The sequence below is a fragment of the Brienomyrus brachyistius genome, chromosome 10 (assembly GCF_023856365.1).
Source record: "Brienomyrus brachyistius isolate T26 chromosome 10, BBRACH_0.4, whole genome shotgun sequence".
NCBI classification, from domain to species: Eukaryota; Metazoa; Chordata; class Actinopteri; order Osteoglossiformes; family Mormyridae; genus Brienomyrus; species Brienomyrus brachyistius.
The window spans coordinates 27,878,048-27,897,429 of record NC_064542.1 but is presented as its reverse complement, the minus strand read 5'-3'; the positions used below and the strand labels follow the sequence as shown (position 1 = coordinate 27,897,429).

The 19,382-nt window shown below is 45.5% G+C and overlaps 1 protein-coding gene across 7 annotated transcripts in view; it reads left to right on the top strand.

The window, feature by feature from the left end:
• The window catches only part of fgf13a (fibroblast growth factor 13a), a 45,653-nt gene extending 30,810 nt beyond the window's left edge, over nucleotides 1-14,843 (top strand). For all 7 annotated transcript variants that reach the window (XM_049029642.1, XM_049029644.1, XM_049029641.1 and 4 more), the window contains 4 exons: nucleotides 3,375-3,485; nucleotides 9,009-9,112; nucleotides 12,813-13,011; nucleotides 13,402-14,843. In XM_049029642.1, the coding sequence (XP_048885599.1) occupies nucleotides 3,375-3,485; nucleotides 9,009-9,112; nucleotides 12,813-13,011; nucleotides 13,402-13,535 (548 nt within the window). In that variant the 3' untranslated portion in view covers nucleotides 13,536-14,843. The remainder of the gene's footprint in view (nucleotides 1-3,374; nucleotides 3,486-9,008; nucleotides 9,113-12,812; nucleotides 13,012-13,401) is intronic.
• The last annotated feature ends 4,539 nt before the right edge of the window (nucleotides 14,844-19,382 follow it).

The window sequence follows — 19,382 nt, the reverse complement described above, 5'->3', positions numbered from 1 at the left end:
GTTTACCCTCTCTACACTACAGGTTCAGCAAAAGGGAATCACTAATATGCGAGTTGAGCTCGAGGCGCTTTAATTTCATATACATATTAAATATCATGCAAAATGAAACGAGTTTAGGAATTCTGTTCTTTTACTCTAGTGTTCCATTTGCATTTTATGGCTGTACAGCGTTCTTCGTATTCATTCCTTATTTTACGACTTAGACTATAAAGACCCAGGATAAATATTTGTTGTTAATCATCTCTTCAGTATTTCTATGAATAGGAATACTGGTCCACTTGGTAATAAAGCCAGGTAATAAGGAGTCCAACAAAACATTTAGAGCATTGTGTTATATATATGAATTGGCAGCTCTCACGTGACTCATTTCTCATAACTTGTTTTTGTGTTGAAGGCTCTGCTTGGATGTTTACACTGTACACTTCCATGGCATATTCTAATAAAAGAGAAGTGTGGAAGTCCACTTACTGTGCTGATAGTTAAGTCACAATAAATTATTGTAAATTACAATGAAATTCGCTTTAGTGTGATTTTTTTTATTGTAATACAGTTGTTTATGTTTTTGTGGGTTTGCTGATGTGACCCTGATTGGTGGGTGTAGTTGTTTATGCTTTTGTGGGTTTGCTGATGTGACCCTGATTGGTGGGTGTAGTTGTTTATGCTTTTGTGGGTTTGCTGATGTGACCCTGATTGGTGGGTGTAGTTGTTTATGCTTTTGTGGGTTTGCTGATGTGACCCTGATTGGTGGGTGTAGTTGTTTATGCTTTTGTGGGTTTGCTGATGTGACCCTGATTGGTGGGTGTAGTTGTTTATGCTTTTGTGGGTTTGCTGATGTGACCCTGATTGGTGGGTGTAGTTGTTTATGCTTTTGTGGGTTTGCTGATGTGACCCTGATTGGTGGGTGTAGTTGTTTATGCTTTTGTGGGTTTGCTGATGTGACCCTGATTGGTGGGTGTAGTTGTTTATGCTTTTGTGGGTTTGCTGATGTGACCCTGATTGGTGGGTGTAGTTGTTTATGCTTTTGTGGGTTTGCTGATGTGACCCTGATTGGTGGGTGTAGCTGTTTATGCTTTTGTGGGTTTGCTGATGTGACCCTGATTAGTGGGTGTAGTTGTTTATTCTTTTGTGGGTTTGCTGATGTGACCCTGATTTTTGGGTGTAGTTGCTTATGCTTTTGTGGGTTTGCTGATGTGACCCTGATTTTTGGGTGTAGTTGTTTATGCTTTTGTGGGTTTGCTGATGTGACCCTGATTGGTGGGTGTAGTTGTTTATGCTTTTGTGGGTTTGCTGATGTGACCCTGATTGGTGGGTGTAGTTGTTTATGCTTTTGTGGGTTTGCTGATGTGACCCTGATTGGTGGGTGTAGTTGTTTATGCTTTTGTGGGTTTGCTGATGTGACCCTGATTGGTGGGTGTAGTTGTTTATGCTTTTGTGGGTTTGCTGATGTGACCCTGATTGGTGGGTGTAGTTGTTTATGCTTTTGTGGGTTTGCTGATGTGACCCTGATTGGTGGGTGTAGTTGTTTATGCTTTTGTGGGTTTGCTGATGTGACCCTGATTGGTGGGTGTAGTTGTTTATGCTTTTGTGGGTTTGCTGATGTGACCCTGATTGGTGGGTGTAGTTGTTTATGCTTTTGTGGGTTTGCTGATGTGACCCTGATTGGTGGGTGTAGTTGTTTATGCTTTTGTGGGTTTGCTGATGTGACCCTGATTGGTGGGTGTAGTTGTTTATGCTTTTGTGGGTTTGCTGATGTGACCCTGATTGGTGGGTGTAGTTGTTTATGCTTTTGTGGGTTTGCTGATGTGACCCTGATTGGTGGGTGTAGTTGTTTATGCTTTTGTGGGTTTGCTGATGTGACCCTGATTGGTGGGTGTAGTTGTTTATGCTTTTGTGGGTTTGCTGATGTGACCCTGATTAGTGGGTGTAGTTGTTTATTCTTTTGTGGGTTTGCTGATGTGACCCTGATTTTTGGGTGTAGTTGCTTATGCTTTTGTAGGTGTTGCTGGTATGACCCTGATTGACAGGTGTACACGTTTATGCTTTTGGCTCCATGGCATGAACGCTGGGTTGCTTTCTAGATGGTTATAGATATAAATCCCTGGAACAGAATAACCTTGGAGGAGGCTCTTGACCTGAATCCATTCAGCAGTGATATTCGCAACTCTGTGGCAAATAAAGAATGAGGGTACAGCTCTTGCCTCAAGGCTCCTCAGTGAGGCCACCTCATGGCTGCCAGCAAACTCACCGCAGCCCATTTCCCCAAGGGTGTAGGAACCCAGAGGGGGACATGTATCCCCCAATATTTATACTGGATTCATTTATCTCTCTCGATAAACCGACCTTTGTATTTAAATGATTATGTTTTTTTCCATCCAAATATAAACTCTCTACTACTTCATTGCGCTAACCCACTGAAGCTGGACTCTTCGTAAAAGACTGATGAACTGCTGATTATTGAATGCTGATGTGATCTGTGGCTGGCAGGATTTGCTGGTAGGGGAGGGAAGGAGATGTCCGGGGACCTTCCAGTAATCACGCACATCCGCTGTGTGCTCCTCAGCCACTCTGACAGGGAGGGAAAGGTCCTGTAATGTTTGCGGTTTGTTCAGAGTGATTATGGAAAGCATTTGGGATGAGGAGCGTCTGTGCGTTACTGCCTTGTGATTCGCTCCCTGTTTTCATCTTTGTGGTGGAAATAAAAAGCTGCCATTTGAAAGGGGCGTCGGCCTCCATCCAGCCCTCGAAACACCAGCAATCCCCCTACCGCTCCAGCTTGAAAGGTTTAAAAATGGAATCTAGGGGATAGAAAAGACTAAAAAGATAAAAGGTTATCGAGACAGGTCAAGTGAGGCTGCAAGAGGATTGAGGGAATGGGAAGATGAAAGAGAAGATGAAAGTATGGAGGAGTTTCAGCACCAGGAACGTGTGCATGGACGCAGCAACTCTCGCCGGGTCTTCATTACTATGACTTGGTAACAGTCGGGTCTTTTCTCCTGCTTTTAGCTTTCAGTCTTGTGTAAACCTTTTTTATTAATTAGCACGCTGGTCTTCTTAGCTACATGTGCAGATACCTTGAGTGTGGATAGTGTAATTTCGAGCTGATTAAGGGAAATTCTGTGTCTGTATTTGGAAGAGATATTATTCGGTGTTAACAGAAGAGCGGGTCCATCTAAGGGAGCAGATTATGGTTCAGGTCGACTGATAGAGCATTTTAAGTTCTGGTCTGTCTTTCATGTTTCTGTTTAGGTGAAGCCTGCTTTGGAACGCTGCTCTCACCTGCTGCCGTTTGGAGAGACGCGCACTCTTCCCAGCGTTGCCCTTGCTTTGATGCCCCTTGCCTCTTCTTACCCCAATGTCTTCTCCTGTCTCCACAGAGCCCCAGCTTAAGGGCATTGTGACGAAGTTGTACAGCCGGCAGGGCTTCCACCTGCAGCTCCAAGCAGATGGAACCATCGATGGGACAAAGGAAGAGGACAATGGCTACAGTAAGTCTCAGTAGCGCGATTCTCCCTCAGGGAGACCCAGAGCTTCCCTGTCTCACCTCCCACTCCTCCCTGTAGCTGGAGCTCTTTCCAGGTCCTTCCCACATCCCCAGATCTATGCAGTCACAATACTGCTCTGATTATATTGTCTTTTTTGTCTTAATCTGCTTTGAGTACCAATAACTCTGTGATGATATTGCCTGGTCCCAGACTAACCCATTCACCTTCTCTAATGGCCAAATCCCATCACAGAATTAAGCCACATCTGCCCTCTTCCTGCTCTGTGAATGATACCAGGGCTCACACTGAATCCCAAGCACAATCTCCCCATTAGATCTGGAGTCGAACCATCGGGTTAAGCTGCCTGCAGCCCCTTTCCCATCTATCCTTCCAGGGGCAATTTCAAGATATTTTAAGGTAGGGGACACAAGAGGGGGCTTAAATCATACTGAGGGGGCAAACTTATCATTAACCAATGATATGTTTTGAATTAGTGAGTGACATGGAGGGGGCACTCAGGGGGCCAATCATCTTCCTGCTGGGGCCAGTACCTCTATACCCCCCTGTATGCCCCTGTATCCATCCATCCATCCATCCATTTTCCAACCATTTACCTAGTATAGTGTGACAATGGGGGTGCTGCATCTTATCTTAATGGGAATAGCCTTAATGTGATTCTAGCCAATTGCAGGCCATACACACACAATCACATACTTCAGGGAATTTAGAAAAACAAATGACCTTAATTGCACGTCTTTGGCTTGTGGGAGCGTTCAGAGGATGCCCACAGCGGGTGACGGTGCGACAGCAGTGTTACCCACTGAGCCAGCGACATGCTCCACATACACGTCAACTCAGAAATAATCAGACACAGTCTCCAAATCCACCCAAACGACCTTTGACTGTTTTCCTAATGAGGTGCCGTCCACACTGCCCTCCCTCTGCTCTCAAACTGAGCCCTTCACCTGTACCAACAGATCAAAATAGAGTTCCTGATTAGATCTCAGATCTTAAGCTTTCACAGCTTCACTATGAAGGAAATTGTCCTTTTATGAAACCTTTGACAAGATTCCATCAGATAAAGTAAAACTTGTATTTGCTCCTCTGAACGAAATCCTACATGAAAAATTGCAGCTGGTTTTCTGTGCCCATAATTCAACACAAAGTTGAGGACCATCCAGCTAAATGAAACCTGGCAAGATGATGTTATGTGTATGTCCTGTCCACTGTCATGCTGATTTATACTTACCTCTTGCAAGGGCTGGCAGATCAAACAATTCTATATCGTAATGAATGAAGCCGTCCACCATTTACTTTTCATGAGAATCGTAACCTTTTATATCCTCCTACTAATATTTCCAAACATCACATAAAACAAAAGATTAATAACGTGGATCTCTGCTACGTTCACAAACTAACAGAATAGCTTCCTACTAGGTCGATGAGCCAATTGAGCTGATTGGCCAAATTACGTCACATGCCTCTGTCTCTATCACAAGCTCACTTTCATGCGAACAGTAAGGTTTGAAAAACAGGTCAATGTGAGCTATCGGCATGGGGGACGAGGAGCGACTCTAGTCCCAAAAAAGTGCTCAACTTCAGCCTGAGTATTTGAAAAATCTGTGCTATTTAATGATTGTAATCTATCAACTGCTTATAACTACTTTGTCTAATATTCAAAATAAAAATAAAGTTTAACACAGGTCTTAATAACCATTTTGAAAATGGTGTCTTAAATGCAATATTGTGCTTTAAATGGTGCTAATAGTTAAGTTCTTAGTCATGTTGGAGTCAGGATACCTTTCATGATTGGTCACAATTCAGACTATGGATTGCGATTGAATGTTAAAAAGATTGTGATGTGATTTTTTTTTGGGAAGATCACCTACCCCTTCGTGTTGTAACATAACAAACAGGTTAATAATTAATAATGAGGAGTTTTCCCCCTGCCATTCTATTAGGGGGGCACCTACCGCCCCCCCTTGAAGGTCAAGTGTCGGTGTCCGGCTCCCCCCCCCCCCCTGCCCCAACGCTATAAACCCAGGGGAAACACTGGTGACTATGTGAGTGTTATCAGTTGCCCCAGAAATGAAACCTTAGAAAGCAGTGCCACACAACGGGTATCCTAAGGGCCATAAGCCACCATGCATCAGGAGACTTAGAAACCATAGACTGAAATATTAACTGTCTAGAAGGCTTGGCAAAGGAAGAGGCTTTGCCTCCACCTTGTCACATGGAGGGGGTGGGACATCCACAGGTTTCTCCTTTACCGGGTATTTCTCTGCGACATTCTGAGCCTGACACTCTTTCCACAACTTCAGCGTTGTCTGCGGGGCTGTCTGGATTCACCTTGATGACACCCAGATGACCAAGAAACAATGCTCCTGTCATGCATTGGGTACTTCTGCAGGTAGCAGGCCTAATCCACAGCACAGAATGTCAGAAAAAGCTGGGGGGTAGCTTGCTAAGTGGAAAGTGTAAGAGGCACTCTGGGAACAGGGGATGGACTCCAGAGGATTTAATTATCCCCTAAACCGCAAGGATGCTTTTCCGCTCGTTAACTGAACTTCTGCTGCACTCAAGGTCACATGACACTACTTACCTGGCTTGATGAGTTCTTACCCATGGGGTCCTTATCCTATAGATAACAACCATGAAAGCCAGGAAACACTTATGCATGGTACCACAAGGCTTAGCTCCCTACACAACACAGCTGCTTTGGGTTAGATCTGTAGACCATATACTGTTAGATCTGTAGACCATACACTGTTAGATCCGTAGACCATACACTGTTAGATCCATCAACCATATACTGTTATATCTGTAGACCATATACTGTTAGATCTGTAGACCATACGCTGTTAGATCCGTAGACCATACACTGTTAGATCCATCAACCATATACTGTTAGATCTGTAGACCATACACTGTTAGATCCGTAGACCATACACTGTTAGATCCATCAACCATATACTGTTAGATCTGTAGACCATACACTGTTAGATCTGTAGACCATACGCTGTTAGATCCATAGACCATACACTGTTAGATCCGTAGACCATACACTGTTAGATCCATCAACTATATACTGTTAGATCTGTAGACCATACACTGTTAGATCCGTAGACCATATACTGTTAGATCTGTAGACCATACACTGTTAGATCCGTAGACCATATACTGTTAGATCTGTAGACCATACACTGTTAGATCTGTAGACCATACGCTGTTAGATCATTGTTACATTCATGGACCATATACTGTCATCACCTCACTGAATAACAGGATCTGACAATGAAACAGTGACTGTAATGGTCATAATGTTTGTTAATAATGTCCGATTTAACTGCCTTGCATACGGGTCTCTGACTGAATCCTCAGAGAACTGGGCCTTATGTAACAGCAGGCTTTTCCAGAAAAACAACATTGTGGAGGAAATTTAAAAGCTTTTAGAAAACAAGATGAAGAAAAAAGATTTTCATCCTGCTACCAAAATAGAGTTGTTAGGAGCAGGAGCTGCTGTCTCCATAGCGACAGGTCCTGTATGAGCTCTTCATGTTCTGCAAAGGTGGGAGACGATGGAATTCGGCACCAACTAGCACATTCCGGCTGCATGTTGTTAGTGCAGATTGGCTTGTGATCGACCTGAACTAGGGGTAAGAGTCAGAGTTACGTTTGAGGCTGAGGGTAAGAGTCAGGGTTAGTATACATTTTTTGGGTCATGTTTAGTGTTATGGGTATTCCTCCAAAGTTTTAGCAGCAAGAATTCTTCCCCAAAGCAGGAGAGCTCTTGTTTTCAAAATAACCTAATTAATATTTAAGTGGTAGTTTGCTGAAGAGCAACATTAGTATTGGGATATTTATGTAGGTGGCCATAGCTAAGGAAGTTGCTGTTTTTTTATTAACTGTTGTTTTTTGTGGGGGGGGGGGGGAGTTGGTGGGTTTCTTTCTCAGTTATTACCCTAGTGAAGCATTAAATTTAGCTTAGTCCTCCACAAACAGAGGCTAAATGTTACTTTGTTAAGCAAGTCCACAGCATTCCTACCCTCTAAGTGTCAAAACTGTGGGTTTTAAGAAAATCTGCCATATGAGCTAGACAATTATGGGCCTTAATACTGTATGGGTCTTCCTGTCCGGCTTGTAGTTGTCCAGCATTTTCGTGTGTGGTAGAACTGACAGATCTAATCTTGAAATCCAGCTTGTGGTGGTGACCTGTGAAACGTAGCCTGTAATGGCGCCCACGTAAATGGAAGAAAAGGAAAGTGGTAATATCTGTTTTGAAAAACAAATGAGTAAATAAATAAGCGGTGATACAGGAAGTAGGGCCGTCATCTCGATACTATCTACCGAAGTATGCTGGGTAGTGCAATGTTTGGAGACAGCAGACTGAATATGTCTATTTACTACTTTCATAAGCAATATAAATTATATTATGTAACTTGTTATTAATGCTGCTGGTCGCGTTGCTTGTACCCAGGGGAGCAGCTAGACATTCTGGGCTCCCTGAGAAAATGTCACCTGGCCCCCCATGATTGTGGTGGCACTTTCAATCACTTTTGCCAAGTGGGGGGAATGGGGGGGGCGTGATTTTGAAGCCCCTACAAAGTGCTGGGCTCCCTGAATTCCTCATGATATCCATGCCCCTCGTCATGATACTCGCAGAGATTTCCGAGGTCCTTGGGGATTGTACAGAAGCCGATTTTCAGGTAATGAAAGCCAAAGGATTCCCAGTCCCCACATGAGCTGGGGAGAGTCCTGTGGTGGGGCCGCTTTACTGGGCTTGGTGCAGCGTTGGCTTAGGGTTAGGGTTCACCTCATTATTACTGCCATTATTATTCCATACTCACTGGGTAACAGACTTCACATACAGGTGAGTAACAGTCTAAGCAATTAACATAACAAGACATAACAGCGTACTACTTAAACGCTTAATGAGTTTATTAACTTTATTGATACATTTGGACAGTTCATAGAGCCATACAGATGCTACATATTAATACGTATTTAACTGCTATTAAATCCCCTCTAGTGGCCTGCAGTTTCTTAGGTGAGTGTGGTTTGGTCCATAATTGGACACCGCACTGTCCGATTGCCAGCTGTAAAAAATTACTGAGGGGTGTGGCTGTGAGCTGTTGATGGGTGTGGCCATGAGCTGTCGATGGGTGTGGCTGTAAGCGGTCGATGGGTGTGGCTATGAGCTATTTATGGGTGTGGCTGTGAGCGGTCGATGGGTGTGGCTATGAGCTATTTATGGGTGTGGCTGTGAGCGGTCGATGGGTGTGGCTATGAGCTATTTATGGGTGTGGCTGTGAGCGGTCGATGGGTGTGGCTATGAGCTATTTATGGGTGTGGCTGTGAGCGGTCGATGGGTGTGGCTATGAGCTATTTATGGGTGTGGCCATGAGCTCTTCCATAAGTTACGGGTCTATTTGCATTCAAATATTTACTCATATATAAGTGATATGCAGCCGTGCAGTGTTATCCAGTCCAAGGACTTGACAATGGACCCTTGCATCTCTCTCACAGCCATGTTCAACCTCATCCCTGTGGGGCTTCGCGTGGTGGCCATCCAGGGTGTGCAGACCAAGCTGTACCTGGCCATGAACAGTGAAGGTTACCTGTACACGTCGGTAAGTCTCATCGACTTGTGGGACGGGGAAGGGGTGACACATACTGGCATGTGCCTGCTGCTTCCTGGGTAATTCATAAAGAAAGAAGGAAAATTCATGCATTTGGTCTGCAGGCCTAAGACCAGATCTGCACTCATTTTGTTGCCGTCACCTTGAGCTTTATTCAGCTGGAGTCCTTCAGGGAGTGTAGATTGCTGTCAGTAGTTGTGGCTTTGTTTTTAGTTACTGGGGGTCTTCTTGACATCTGGATGCAGTTCTGAGCTGTGAAATGGATCATGTTAATGTATCTAACTTGATAGGTCTTATCAGTGGGTGTAACTATGGCCAGTCAGTGGGTGTGGCTCTGGTCCATCAGTGGGTGTGGCTCTGGTCCATCACTGGGTGTGGCATTTAGCTCAGAAACACAAGCTTTGATAAAAGTCCTCATAAACCAACATTCTGAAGTAGAACTGCTTGTCCATCCGTGATGCAGCTACACAGTGAATTGCTATTCGGGCATCACCTCCTTCTTTGACCCAGCTTTCAGTGGCCCACAGTAGGACTGACCTGGGGTCATCTGGAGGAGACTCACAGTCTGGCAGGTGTTCAGGTTACCATGGTGATATGGTTAGCTCTGAATAGTATGCAAGGGGGTGCTATGGTGGGCAGTGCTTACATGGTCTCTCCTAGCACAGGGATGCACACAACACTCATATTGGTTTGTTGTTGTTAGGAATCACTCCTCTCAGTTCATTACTGAGCTTTGCCAACATGCCAGACGGCTCAATAATTCTCAAAGGAGGGGACTGAGTTAGAGTTGGTAATTGGAGAAAGTAGGGGCCAACTGCACCACTAAGGAATACAGGCTACAGTATCAATGATCAGCAGGTGTGGCACTGCTGATGGGCTGGGTTGTGAGATGCTTGTGGGTGTGGTCATGATGTATTAATGGGTGTGGCTATGAGCTGTATGTGGGTGTGGTCATGAGGTATTAATGGGTGTGGCTATGAGCTGTATGTGGGTGTGGTCATGAGGTATGGTATGGCTATGAGCTGTATGTTGGTGTGGTCATGAGGTATGGTATGGCTATGAGCTGTATGTGGGTGTGGTCATGAGGTATTAATGGGTGTGGCTATGAGCTATATGTGGGTGTGGTCATGAGGTATTAATGGGTGTGGCTATAAGCTATTTGTGGATGTGATCATGAGTTATTAATGGGTGTGGCTATGAGCTATTTGTGGGTCTGGTCATGAGGAAATTATGGGTGTGGCTACACACTATTTATGGGAGTGACTGCAAGATATTTATAGGTCTGGCTATTTACTGTGTTGGGCATCTAACTGTGTCCCAGTTCCAAAGTCTAACAATCAGTGTATTTCAGCCAGGTTTACAGGTGACAGGATTTCTGCGCCACCCTGTTGGTAATTGATAATAACTACGAAAAGTTTTGTCTCTCCTTTGTGGCAGTATGTCCTGCATTGCTTGCATTTATTGGTATGTATTTCTGATAAAGAATAGAAAAATGTACAAACTGATTAAGTCAAGTCAATTCAAGTCATTTGTTTGTGTAGCACATGTAAAATCAATGGAAGTTGACCCAAATTGCTTTCCAGTGTAGAGAGAATTGATTAACAAGTACTACATATGCAGTAAGATATAAATAAAGATGAATGACATAGTAAAACAAATAAATAAAATAGCATTAAAGCATGCATACAAGAAAATGTAATAGAATAAGGAACATATTTAAAAAGGAGTAAGAGGGAAACTATAATAAAATGAGTGTTAAAATGAATTAAAAGTAACTTAATAGCGGAATTGAAAGTATCTCATGAGACCCTCAAACTGAGTTGAAAGCAAGATAAAAAAGGTTAGTCTTTAATTTATATTTAAACTCATCAATAGTACAGCAGGACTTAATGTTGGACGGGAGACTAAAAGACTCTTTGCAGTTTGCGTAATGTTTACAGTAGGTAAATGTACTGCTTTGAAGTTGACAGTCCAGTGGTAATACTCCAGTATTGGGTCACTGGCATTGCTGTGCCTCTGTGTCAGTGCAGCCGCATGGAGGGCTGTGAGCGAAGGGGACCGGTGCCTGGGGGGGGAGTGAGAGCTTGTGTTGGCAGCCGGAGCCCGGGACCTGGGTCCTGACAGCTTCTAGACAGCTCAGTGACACTGCACTTCACAGGGCACCAATAATGTTGTTTTAAGGTATTACTTATGCATTAATTAACCATAAATTAAGTCTTAGCTACATACTGATCTCATGTTAATTCATCATTAATGAATCGTTACTCAGGCAGATATATTGTTACTAAGCGTAAATGTACGACGTGAGGTCGTAGCCCAGGACCCCCCCCCCTTCTGGTGTAATGATGTGCAGCCTGGTCCCCCATTGGTCCCTGGAAAGTGTGTCCTAAGGGGGTCATTTTCACCCCTTTCCCTATAAGCAGCAGACAGATCTGGTCTGAGTGACTCGCTCCACAGCCGGTGACAGACACACATGCCGGCCGCAGCCAGCTGAAGCTCCGGCATCCAGCTCCATTCTTCAGTAACCGAATGCGTCAGTGTCTTTCCTAAGGGAACCACAGCCAAGACAGATCGTTCCCCTATTTACAGCATATTGCCCTAATAAAGGAATCGCATAATAAAGTCTCATACTTTAGCCAATCAAAGTCACTAGAGTTTGCTACCCTGCCAGCTGTAGCATCTTGTCGTCTGATAAAACGCAATAACAACCGACAGAGTGGAGGGGTCCTCATGACAACATGCATTCCCCCTCACCCCCCGTGACCCCCCTAAGTACCACTGAACCTACAGCTTTAACTTTAAAGACTGTCAAGAAAAACTATATTTCTGCCTCAGGTTGTAGTGTAGACATGCAGGCTTATCGCCCGGGACAGTTGTGCTCTTGGGTTATCAGGCTGATTAATACCTTCTGTTACTCTCATTTTAATTAGTTTATCAAACTTGTCAAAAGTCTGTAAGGTTTTCTAAGAATGACGGACGTGCAGGTTTCAGCACCCGGATATTAACGGAATGGGATAGACGGATGTACGTAGTGACATCACAGAAACGAAACCAGGCAGCTGAATGTTTCCAGTTATGTTACAGAAACTTCACTACATCAACTCTTCAGTTTTGGCCAGTTGCTGACAAACCCATTAACGTTGTCAAATTCTTGAAAAAAAATCTCTAAGAAATGAAAATGTGTTATTTAACGTAATTAACTGATCATCATTTTGTCGTAATATCAGCCTATCGCTGATGGGCGGGCTTTGGATGCTGAGGCTGGTGCTGACAGGCCAATAGGAGGCCAGTACATATGCACAGAGCAAGGGATATAAAATCCCCGTCCAATTAGATTTTATAGACACCAGATGACTCAGCTCATTCGAAATTGTAGAAATGAATATCTGTGGTGCCCAGCTCAGTGTGAATCTGGCCCCATCAGTAAGTCAAGGCCTACGCCGGGGTTTGGTAAAACATCATGTCGTTAATGTCAGAGCTGAGCATTGCTCCACAAGTGCAATGCTGCCCATAATCGCTATGAACTTGAATAAAGCTTCACCACAGGCAAGCGGCCGCTTCAGGACTGGGCAGAGCCGCAGTCTCACGTGCTCTTGTGGGTTTCCTGGTCCCAGCATCACCTTGACGCCGTCCCGGTGACTATTTTCATAAGCTTGTGCTAATATTAGCTTACCTACTCTCTACCCTCCAGGAACACTTCACCCCCGAGTGCAAGTTCAAGGAGTCTGTTTTTGAGAACTACTACGTGACGTACTCCTCCATGATCTACCGGCAGCAGCAGTCCGGCCGGGGCTGGTATCTGGGGCTGACCAAGGAGGGCGAGATTATGAAGGGTAACCATGTGAAGAAGAACAAGCCTGCAGCCCACTTCCTGCCCAAACCTCTGAAAGGTGACAATCGGCTTCTTCACACGCTGGCTGTGCTGCTCATGTCAGCTGCAGAAGGTCGACGGCGTATTCAAAAGTATATAAGACCAGTGTGCTGTGGGGGAAACTCTAAACTGTAAATGAGTGTGCTTGTGTTTCTCAATGAGTTCTGTTGTGTATATGCATCATCGTATACTCTGGGTAATGGATGAGTAAAGCTGAAAGTGTTAATGATAGCTGCAGACAAGTAAAACTGATGACGTGCTTTCGTTTCTGAATCTGTGTTGTTGGCTGTCGTGTCTTTGTGCTTAATCCCTTCTTACTCTGGTTTCTTGAGAGAGATGTTCAAGTTGAGTGCTTCACTCATGGGTATAGCACACGTGCTTGGTGTCTGATGGGCTGTTTTCCCAACAGTTGCCATGTACCGAGAGCCATCCCTCCACGACCTGACCGAGTTCTCGCGCTCCGGCAGCGGCACGCCCACCAAGAGCCGCAGCGCGTCCGGCGTGCTCAGCGGCAAGACGGCGAGCCAGACCGAATCCACGTAGGGCGCGTGCGGCTCCACCGGATCCTGCAGGCACCTCCGGATTCCTGTTACTTCCAAGAAGATCCTCCTGCCCTCTCCAGTCAACAGCAGTTCAGGACAGCAGACCAGAACGGCGATACGTGCGATAATGACCAGTGGCGGGTTTCTCAGATAATCAATGGCAACAGCAAGAAGATAAACACAAGCCGAAGAATTGCTGACTCGTCCAGTTGCTCGCTCCTGTGAAACAGAAACTTCCTGTCCTCCCAAGGTTTCTCCATCTCTGTGACTAACTGCTCTTTTAACTTTTTTCTCAACCACCATGGTGGCACTGATCTGGATGTTTGGGAGCCTGATCTTTGACTCCTCCATTCTGAGTGAGCACCCAGCACATTTACCCAACACTGCCACCACAGAGGGCCACTCCTGGCATGTTTAGACGTTGAGGGTAACATCGGGGACATTCAGGTGACTGAGAATGGCATAGAGCACACCAAGGACAGAACCTGAGAATCCTTCCTTAAAGTGGCAGAAACAATGGATGCAGAGGAAAGGAAACTGAGAGATCAAACAAAACATATTGAAAATAAAGTATGCAAGAAAATCTGGTTTAGCATTAGAGGGCAAACTGGTGGATGTGCTGTTATGTTAAATGTTCTCATGTGTTGATCTTGTCATCTTGTCTGGCCCCCTCTCTTAGTCTAATACCCAGTCCGGTGTATGTGTCAAGCTCAGCTCGCTCCCTTTCCAGAGAATTTACTGGTCGACTTATCACCATGGTAACATGGGGACATCCCCACCCAGGGCACTATTTTGGGTATGAATAATTCATCGTGGTCACAACTTTTCATGGGGAAAAAAGTGTAATTTTAGGTGGCTTAACCTTGTATAGGATCTGCCATATTTGTAAATGTAATAACATGAACATCAAGATTTCCACAGGATGTAGACAAACACAGACAGACATGTCTCCGTGGCCAGAGTTTCTCTCTCTCTCTTTCCCTCTTTCCTTCCCTCTCTCTCTCTCAAAATCAAATCTCATTTGCTCTCCGTCTCTCTCACTCACTCTCTCTCTCTCTCTCTCTCTCTCTCTCTCTCTCTCTCTCTCAGGAGGCTGCCTCTGGTTTGTTCCTGATATGTTTGTTTGTTTTGTTTATGTGATCTGTTGCATGGGAGACAGTGGGGGATTTGATATGACTATAGCATGACGTTGGCTACATGTAACACTCATGTTGAATCAGGATGATGAACTTGCCGGTTTTAAGCCCGGGACTCTCTGTTTGTTATGTCATACACACATGAAATGCACTGAATAAAATCTTTATTACGGGACACTTTTAAAAAGTGCTTTTGTGCTTTCCCTTTTATTTACATTGTTTGTTGCCTATTGCCCCATTCTGAAGAATATTTGCCATGTCATTGTGTGGATGAAGGGGGCGTGTACACGGCGGGTCGTGGATGAAGGCATTCCCAATATACATATAGCCTGATATTCCCACGCCATCTCTGAGTGACATGCTATATCGTAGTGACCACACAATTCCTCCATATTTTCCCAGAATGCAGTGCGGGTGGCCACACCCAGTGGCTGAGCTGTGTGACCATATAGTCCATTTGTTCCTTAGCTCCTGATTGAGCCTCATTCCTGTCTCCTGGGGAGGGGATAAATGGAGCAGAAGTCCGCAGGTTGTCCTTGAAGAAGCGTCCCTTCTTCTTGCAGGTGAACCACTCCCTGCAGAGGCTCATTCTGGCTCTGTGTACAGACAGTCAACGATCACACGCAATGCAACCCTCACTGCTGCGGGCATGTGAGGTCAGGGGCTCATTTGCTGAAGCTGATGTCATTTTCCACGCAGATCCAAGTCGTGTCAAACTGCCTCAGAGCTGTGCTATTGCCATAGTAACTAGTAAAGAAGTGCCTCCATAATTTGCACCGTGGGGGTTGCGAATGAATGAATCTTCCATGGCGTCTTACCGGCTCCCCAAGTGTCTCTCCATTCATTAGAGGTTATATTCCAGGTCATTACTACCGGCTGGCCTTGCCCACCGTGCACTTCAGGTGAACCTAAACGGATACATTCTCATTCCGATCGATCGTTCTCCACACGTGTCCATGTTACCACGGTAACAGACAAAGGTTTCCTGTAAAAGACCCGGATCCTCCCCCTTCCTCGCACTCCCGCTTCATGGGAGGCAGCGCCGTCGATGCTCACCTTCCCAAAGTGCGCACGTCCACCTCGCTGTCAGCTTTGAGCTTCCCTCGTATCCGCAGGCCATGTGGCTTGCTGCTTGTGTCATTTATACAGCATGATTTATGTACTCTGGCACAATTAATATGCAAGTAGTCTGTTGCTGTTAAGACGAGATCACTACTAATGATGCCACAAATACACAGGTTAACTTGGCTTTTCATTACTCGTGGTCTATTTGACAGTGTACGGTTCTGGAAAAAATTAGGAGACCACCATATTTAAAAAAACAATCTGCATTTTTAAATCCTGGTTTAATCCTGCTTCCGCTGCCAGAAGGATACACTGCGAGGCAGGCTGCTTCCTGGCTCAAAGCTTCTAAGACAGCAGTACACAAGAACAAAGTGAAGCAGGAGATACTGGCAATGACCAAAAACCAGCCAGGCAGAGGGCAGAAGCGACTGTCTAATGCCAGAGATGACCGTCAACTTATCCAACAGTGCCTCATTAATCAGAGGATGACCTCAAGTGACCTTCAAATAGAGTGGGAAACGTTACGTGGTGTGAAGGGGGCAGCATGGTGGTGCAGTGGTTAGCACTGTTGCCTCACACCTCTGGGACCCGGGTTCGAGTCTCCACCTGGGTCACATGTGTGTGGAGTTTGCATGTTCTCCCCATGTCGTTGTGGGGTTTCTTCCGGGTACTCCGGTTTCCCCCCCACAGTCCAAAAACATGCTGAGGCTAATTGGAGTTGCTAAATTGCCTGTAGCTGTGCATGTGAGAGTGAATGGTGTGTGAGTGTGCCCTGCGATGGGCTGCTAGGACAATTCATAACTTGCATTTTACACGGGTGCATGAGCATAAATTGAGAAATGAGTGAAATGACAACTCTGTCTTCTCAATTTTTTTCCCACAGCTGTTTGTGACAGTATATATGACAGCATCAAATGCAAAAGTTTATCTATACAATATGCAGATGTATGTGCATATTTAGCAATGATCAAAATGCAGCTGTGTGCAGGATTAGCTGCGTAGCTGTTAGCTGCTGATATTTTGTAGGTCACTGGTTTTCGTTGCTATGACGCCTCCAGCGGCTCCATCCTCACCTGAACCTCCACGTGTTTCAGCTGTCAGCTGCTGTCACCTGGCGGTGATGCGCTCGCGGCTGCTGTAGTGGGGATTTCATCAGCCGTCGCTCTGTTACAGCTGTTTGCGTAGATTAGGTCAAAGCGGAAGACGGCCTTGTCGTCGGGCAGCGGGGGACCAATCTGTCACCACACACTTATCTACCCGACTGAAGCAGGTTCCTGTAAAGACTTAAGCGATCATCCGGAGGAGTGTTTGATTAATGTGTTACTGCTGCGTTTTGGGAGACTATCACAAAAGAATGCGCAAATGCTGTGGCTGTGTGTGTGTGTGTGTGTGGCAGGAGGGGGGGGGTGCAGGTGGGGACTGGGGAGGGGGGTCATTTCACTACAGGCAAAATGGGAAAGATTTTGCTCACCGGCTCCCTGGAGTGAAAAAAGTGTAGATGCACAGCATTCAGGGAGTAAGAGGCAGAGGTAAGAGGGACACACTGCGAATGAGGCGAAGCTTCACAAACAGCAGCTAAGAGCTTCACGGCAGGACTGGCACAGGCCAGGAGATGCCACCCACAGAGACGTGTGCAGGAGAGGAGAAGCCTGTCAACAGTCACCAAAAGAGCACTTAAGGCAGTTGTGGGTGTTGTTATCGTTACATAAATGCACAATAGGTTCTGTTTTGTTTCAGAATTGACATTTTTCCACTGGCATTTCTCCATGGGTAGCGGACTGGTCTCACACCTCCTGTGGCTCATGCATGGGAGTTTGTAGAAGTAATGGAGAAAGCCTGTGGACCCAATGATGTTTTAACAAAATATTCCATTTCTCAGGAGGGGGGGGCTGAGTCGTTTCTCCAGTTATGCTCCAGTGGCGGAGGAACCTGGTGGATCGGTTCTTTCCAGTGAAACATCAGGTGGATCGGTTCTTTCCAGTGAAACATCAGGTGGATCGGTTCTTTCCAGTGAAACATCAGGTGGATCGGTTCTTTCCAGTGAAACATCTGGTGGATCGGTTCTTTCCAGTGAAACAGCTGGTGGATCTGTTCTTTCCAGTGAAACAGCTTGTGGATCAGGTTTGCACATGATGTTGAGCTTTTGAACTCATCTTGACCATCATGTACTTGGATCAGTGCTGAGTGTGAAGCATTGAATAAAGTGGAGACTGTGATGCTCTCTCAGAAAAGGGTGGATCACCCCTTTCGGGGGGCTAGTGGTTGTGGGAGGGGATTTGGCCCAAAGAGAATTCAGATACCTTGGGAACCTGTTCGTTAGCGATGGTAAGAGGGAACTTGATATTGGCAGGTGGATCGGATCAGTTCGGTAGATGTGTGACGCTGAAGACAATGTATCTCTATCTATGGTCATGAGCTGTGGCTAATAACAGAAGGAACAAGGGTATTTGTTGGTCACTAAGTGACCAAAATGAGGTTTCTCTGTACAGGGTGACAGGGTGAGGAGTCTGGAGATGAGGAGGAACCTGGAAACAGAACTGCTGCTCCTTTGGAGGAGTCCTCTGCGCCGGTTTGGGCATCTCATTGGGAGGCCACCAGATCGGCTTTGAAGGGAGCAGTTTCAGGAACGCCAACAGCTGGGAAGCGACCTCAGGGCAGAGTCAGGACAAGCTGGAGGAGGAATTATATCTCTCATCTGGCTTTTTAACATCTGAGGAAGCCCCAGAAGGAGCCAGAAGCTGTGGCTTTGGACAGAGAGATCTGGACTGACCTCCATGACATGCTGCCACAGAGCCCCTCACCAGGAGATGATGAGATGAAACGTCATCCCTCCAGCTGAGACCATGACCTCTTCTAGGTGTCATCTCTCCTCCCTTTTGCCTCCTGAACTGCCTCACACCATCACGTCAGCCTTTCTCCTTACCACCCTAGTGCCACCTTGGCCTCGTCTCCCGGTGACTGTCCCATAAGCTATGCTATTGTTAGCATTCCAGTCCCAGCAGAAGCCTGGTCATCGTGACCCAGGTTATGCAAACCGGGCAACCTCACAAAGAACACAACATTCTGCATTCATCATGGAACAGTACGTCACAATGCAAGATACACGAAAAATACATTTCAGAGTCATAAATCATATATTCCAGAGTGTTACCAGAACAGGCTTATATTTGCATTTAATTTTTCGAGCAGATTTATTGAGCGACAGACATTTTTTGAGAAAGCAGGGTTAGATAATCGGAAAAGCAGCTGAGGTGTTAAGGGCCTAAAGGTGAAATCACTCCGTCGAGTGTGGGATTTGAAGCGGCAACCTTCCGATGACAGGCATAGCACCCTGAGATGCTGAGTCAACTCCCTTCATCAGTGAACCTTGTCATTGTGTGACTGACAAAGGCCAGAAGCTCAATGTCATTCTGTTCCATTCTATAAAGCACATGCACACTTTTAAAGGTGATGTTTGGACCCATCATTCTTAATGGGACAGAACAGTAGAGCACAAAGCACAGTATGAATCTGATACAATGGAAGGAGAGTGGAGACTATCTGGCCACAACGAACCAACTTAGAGTTTAGCGCAGTGCAGTGAAGGCGTTCATCGACAAAGTTTATGTGTAGCTCACATTCTTCATAAAGTCGGTCGCACTGTCAGG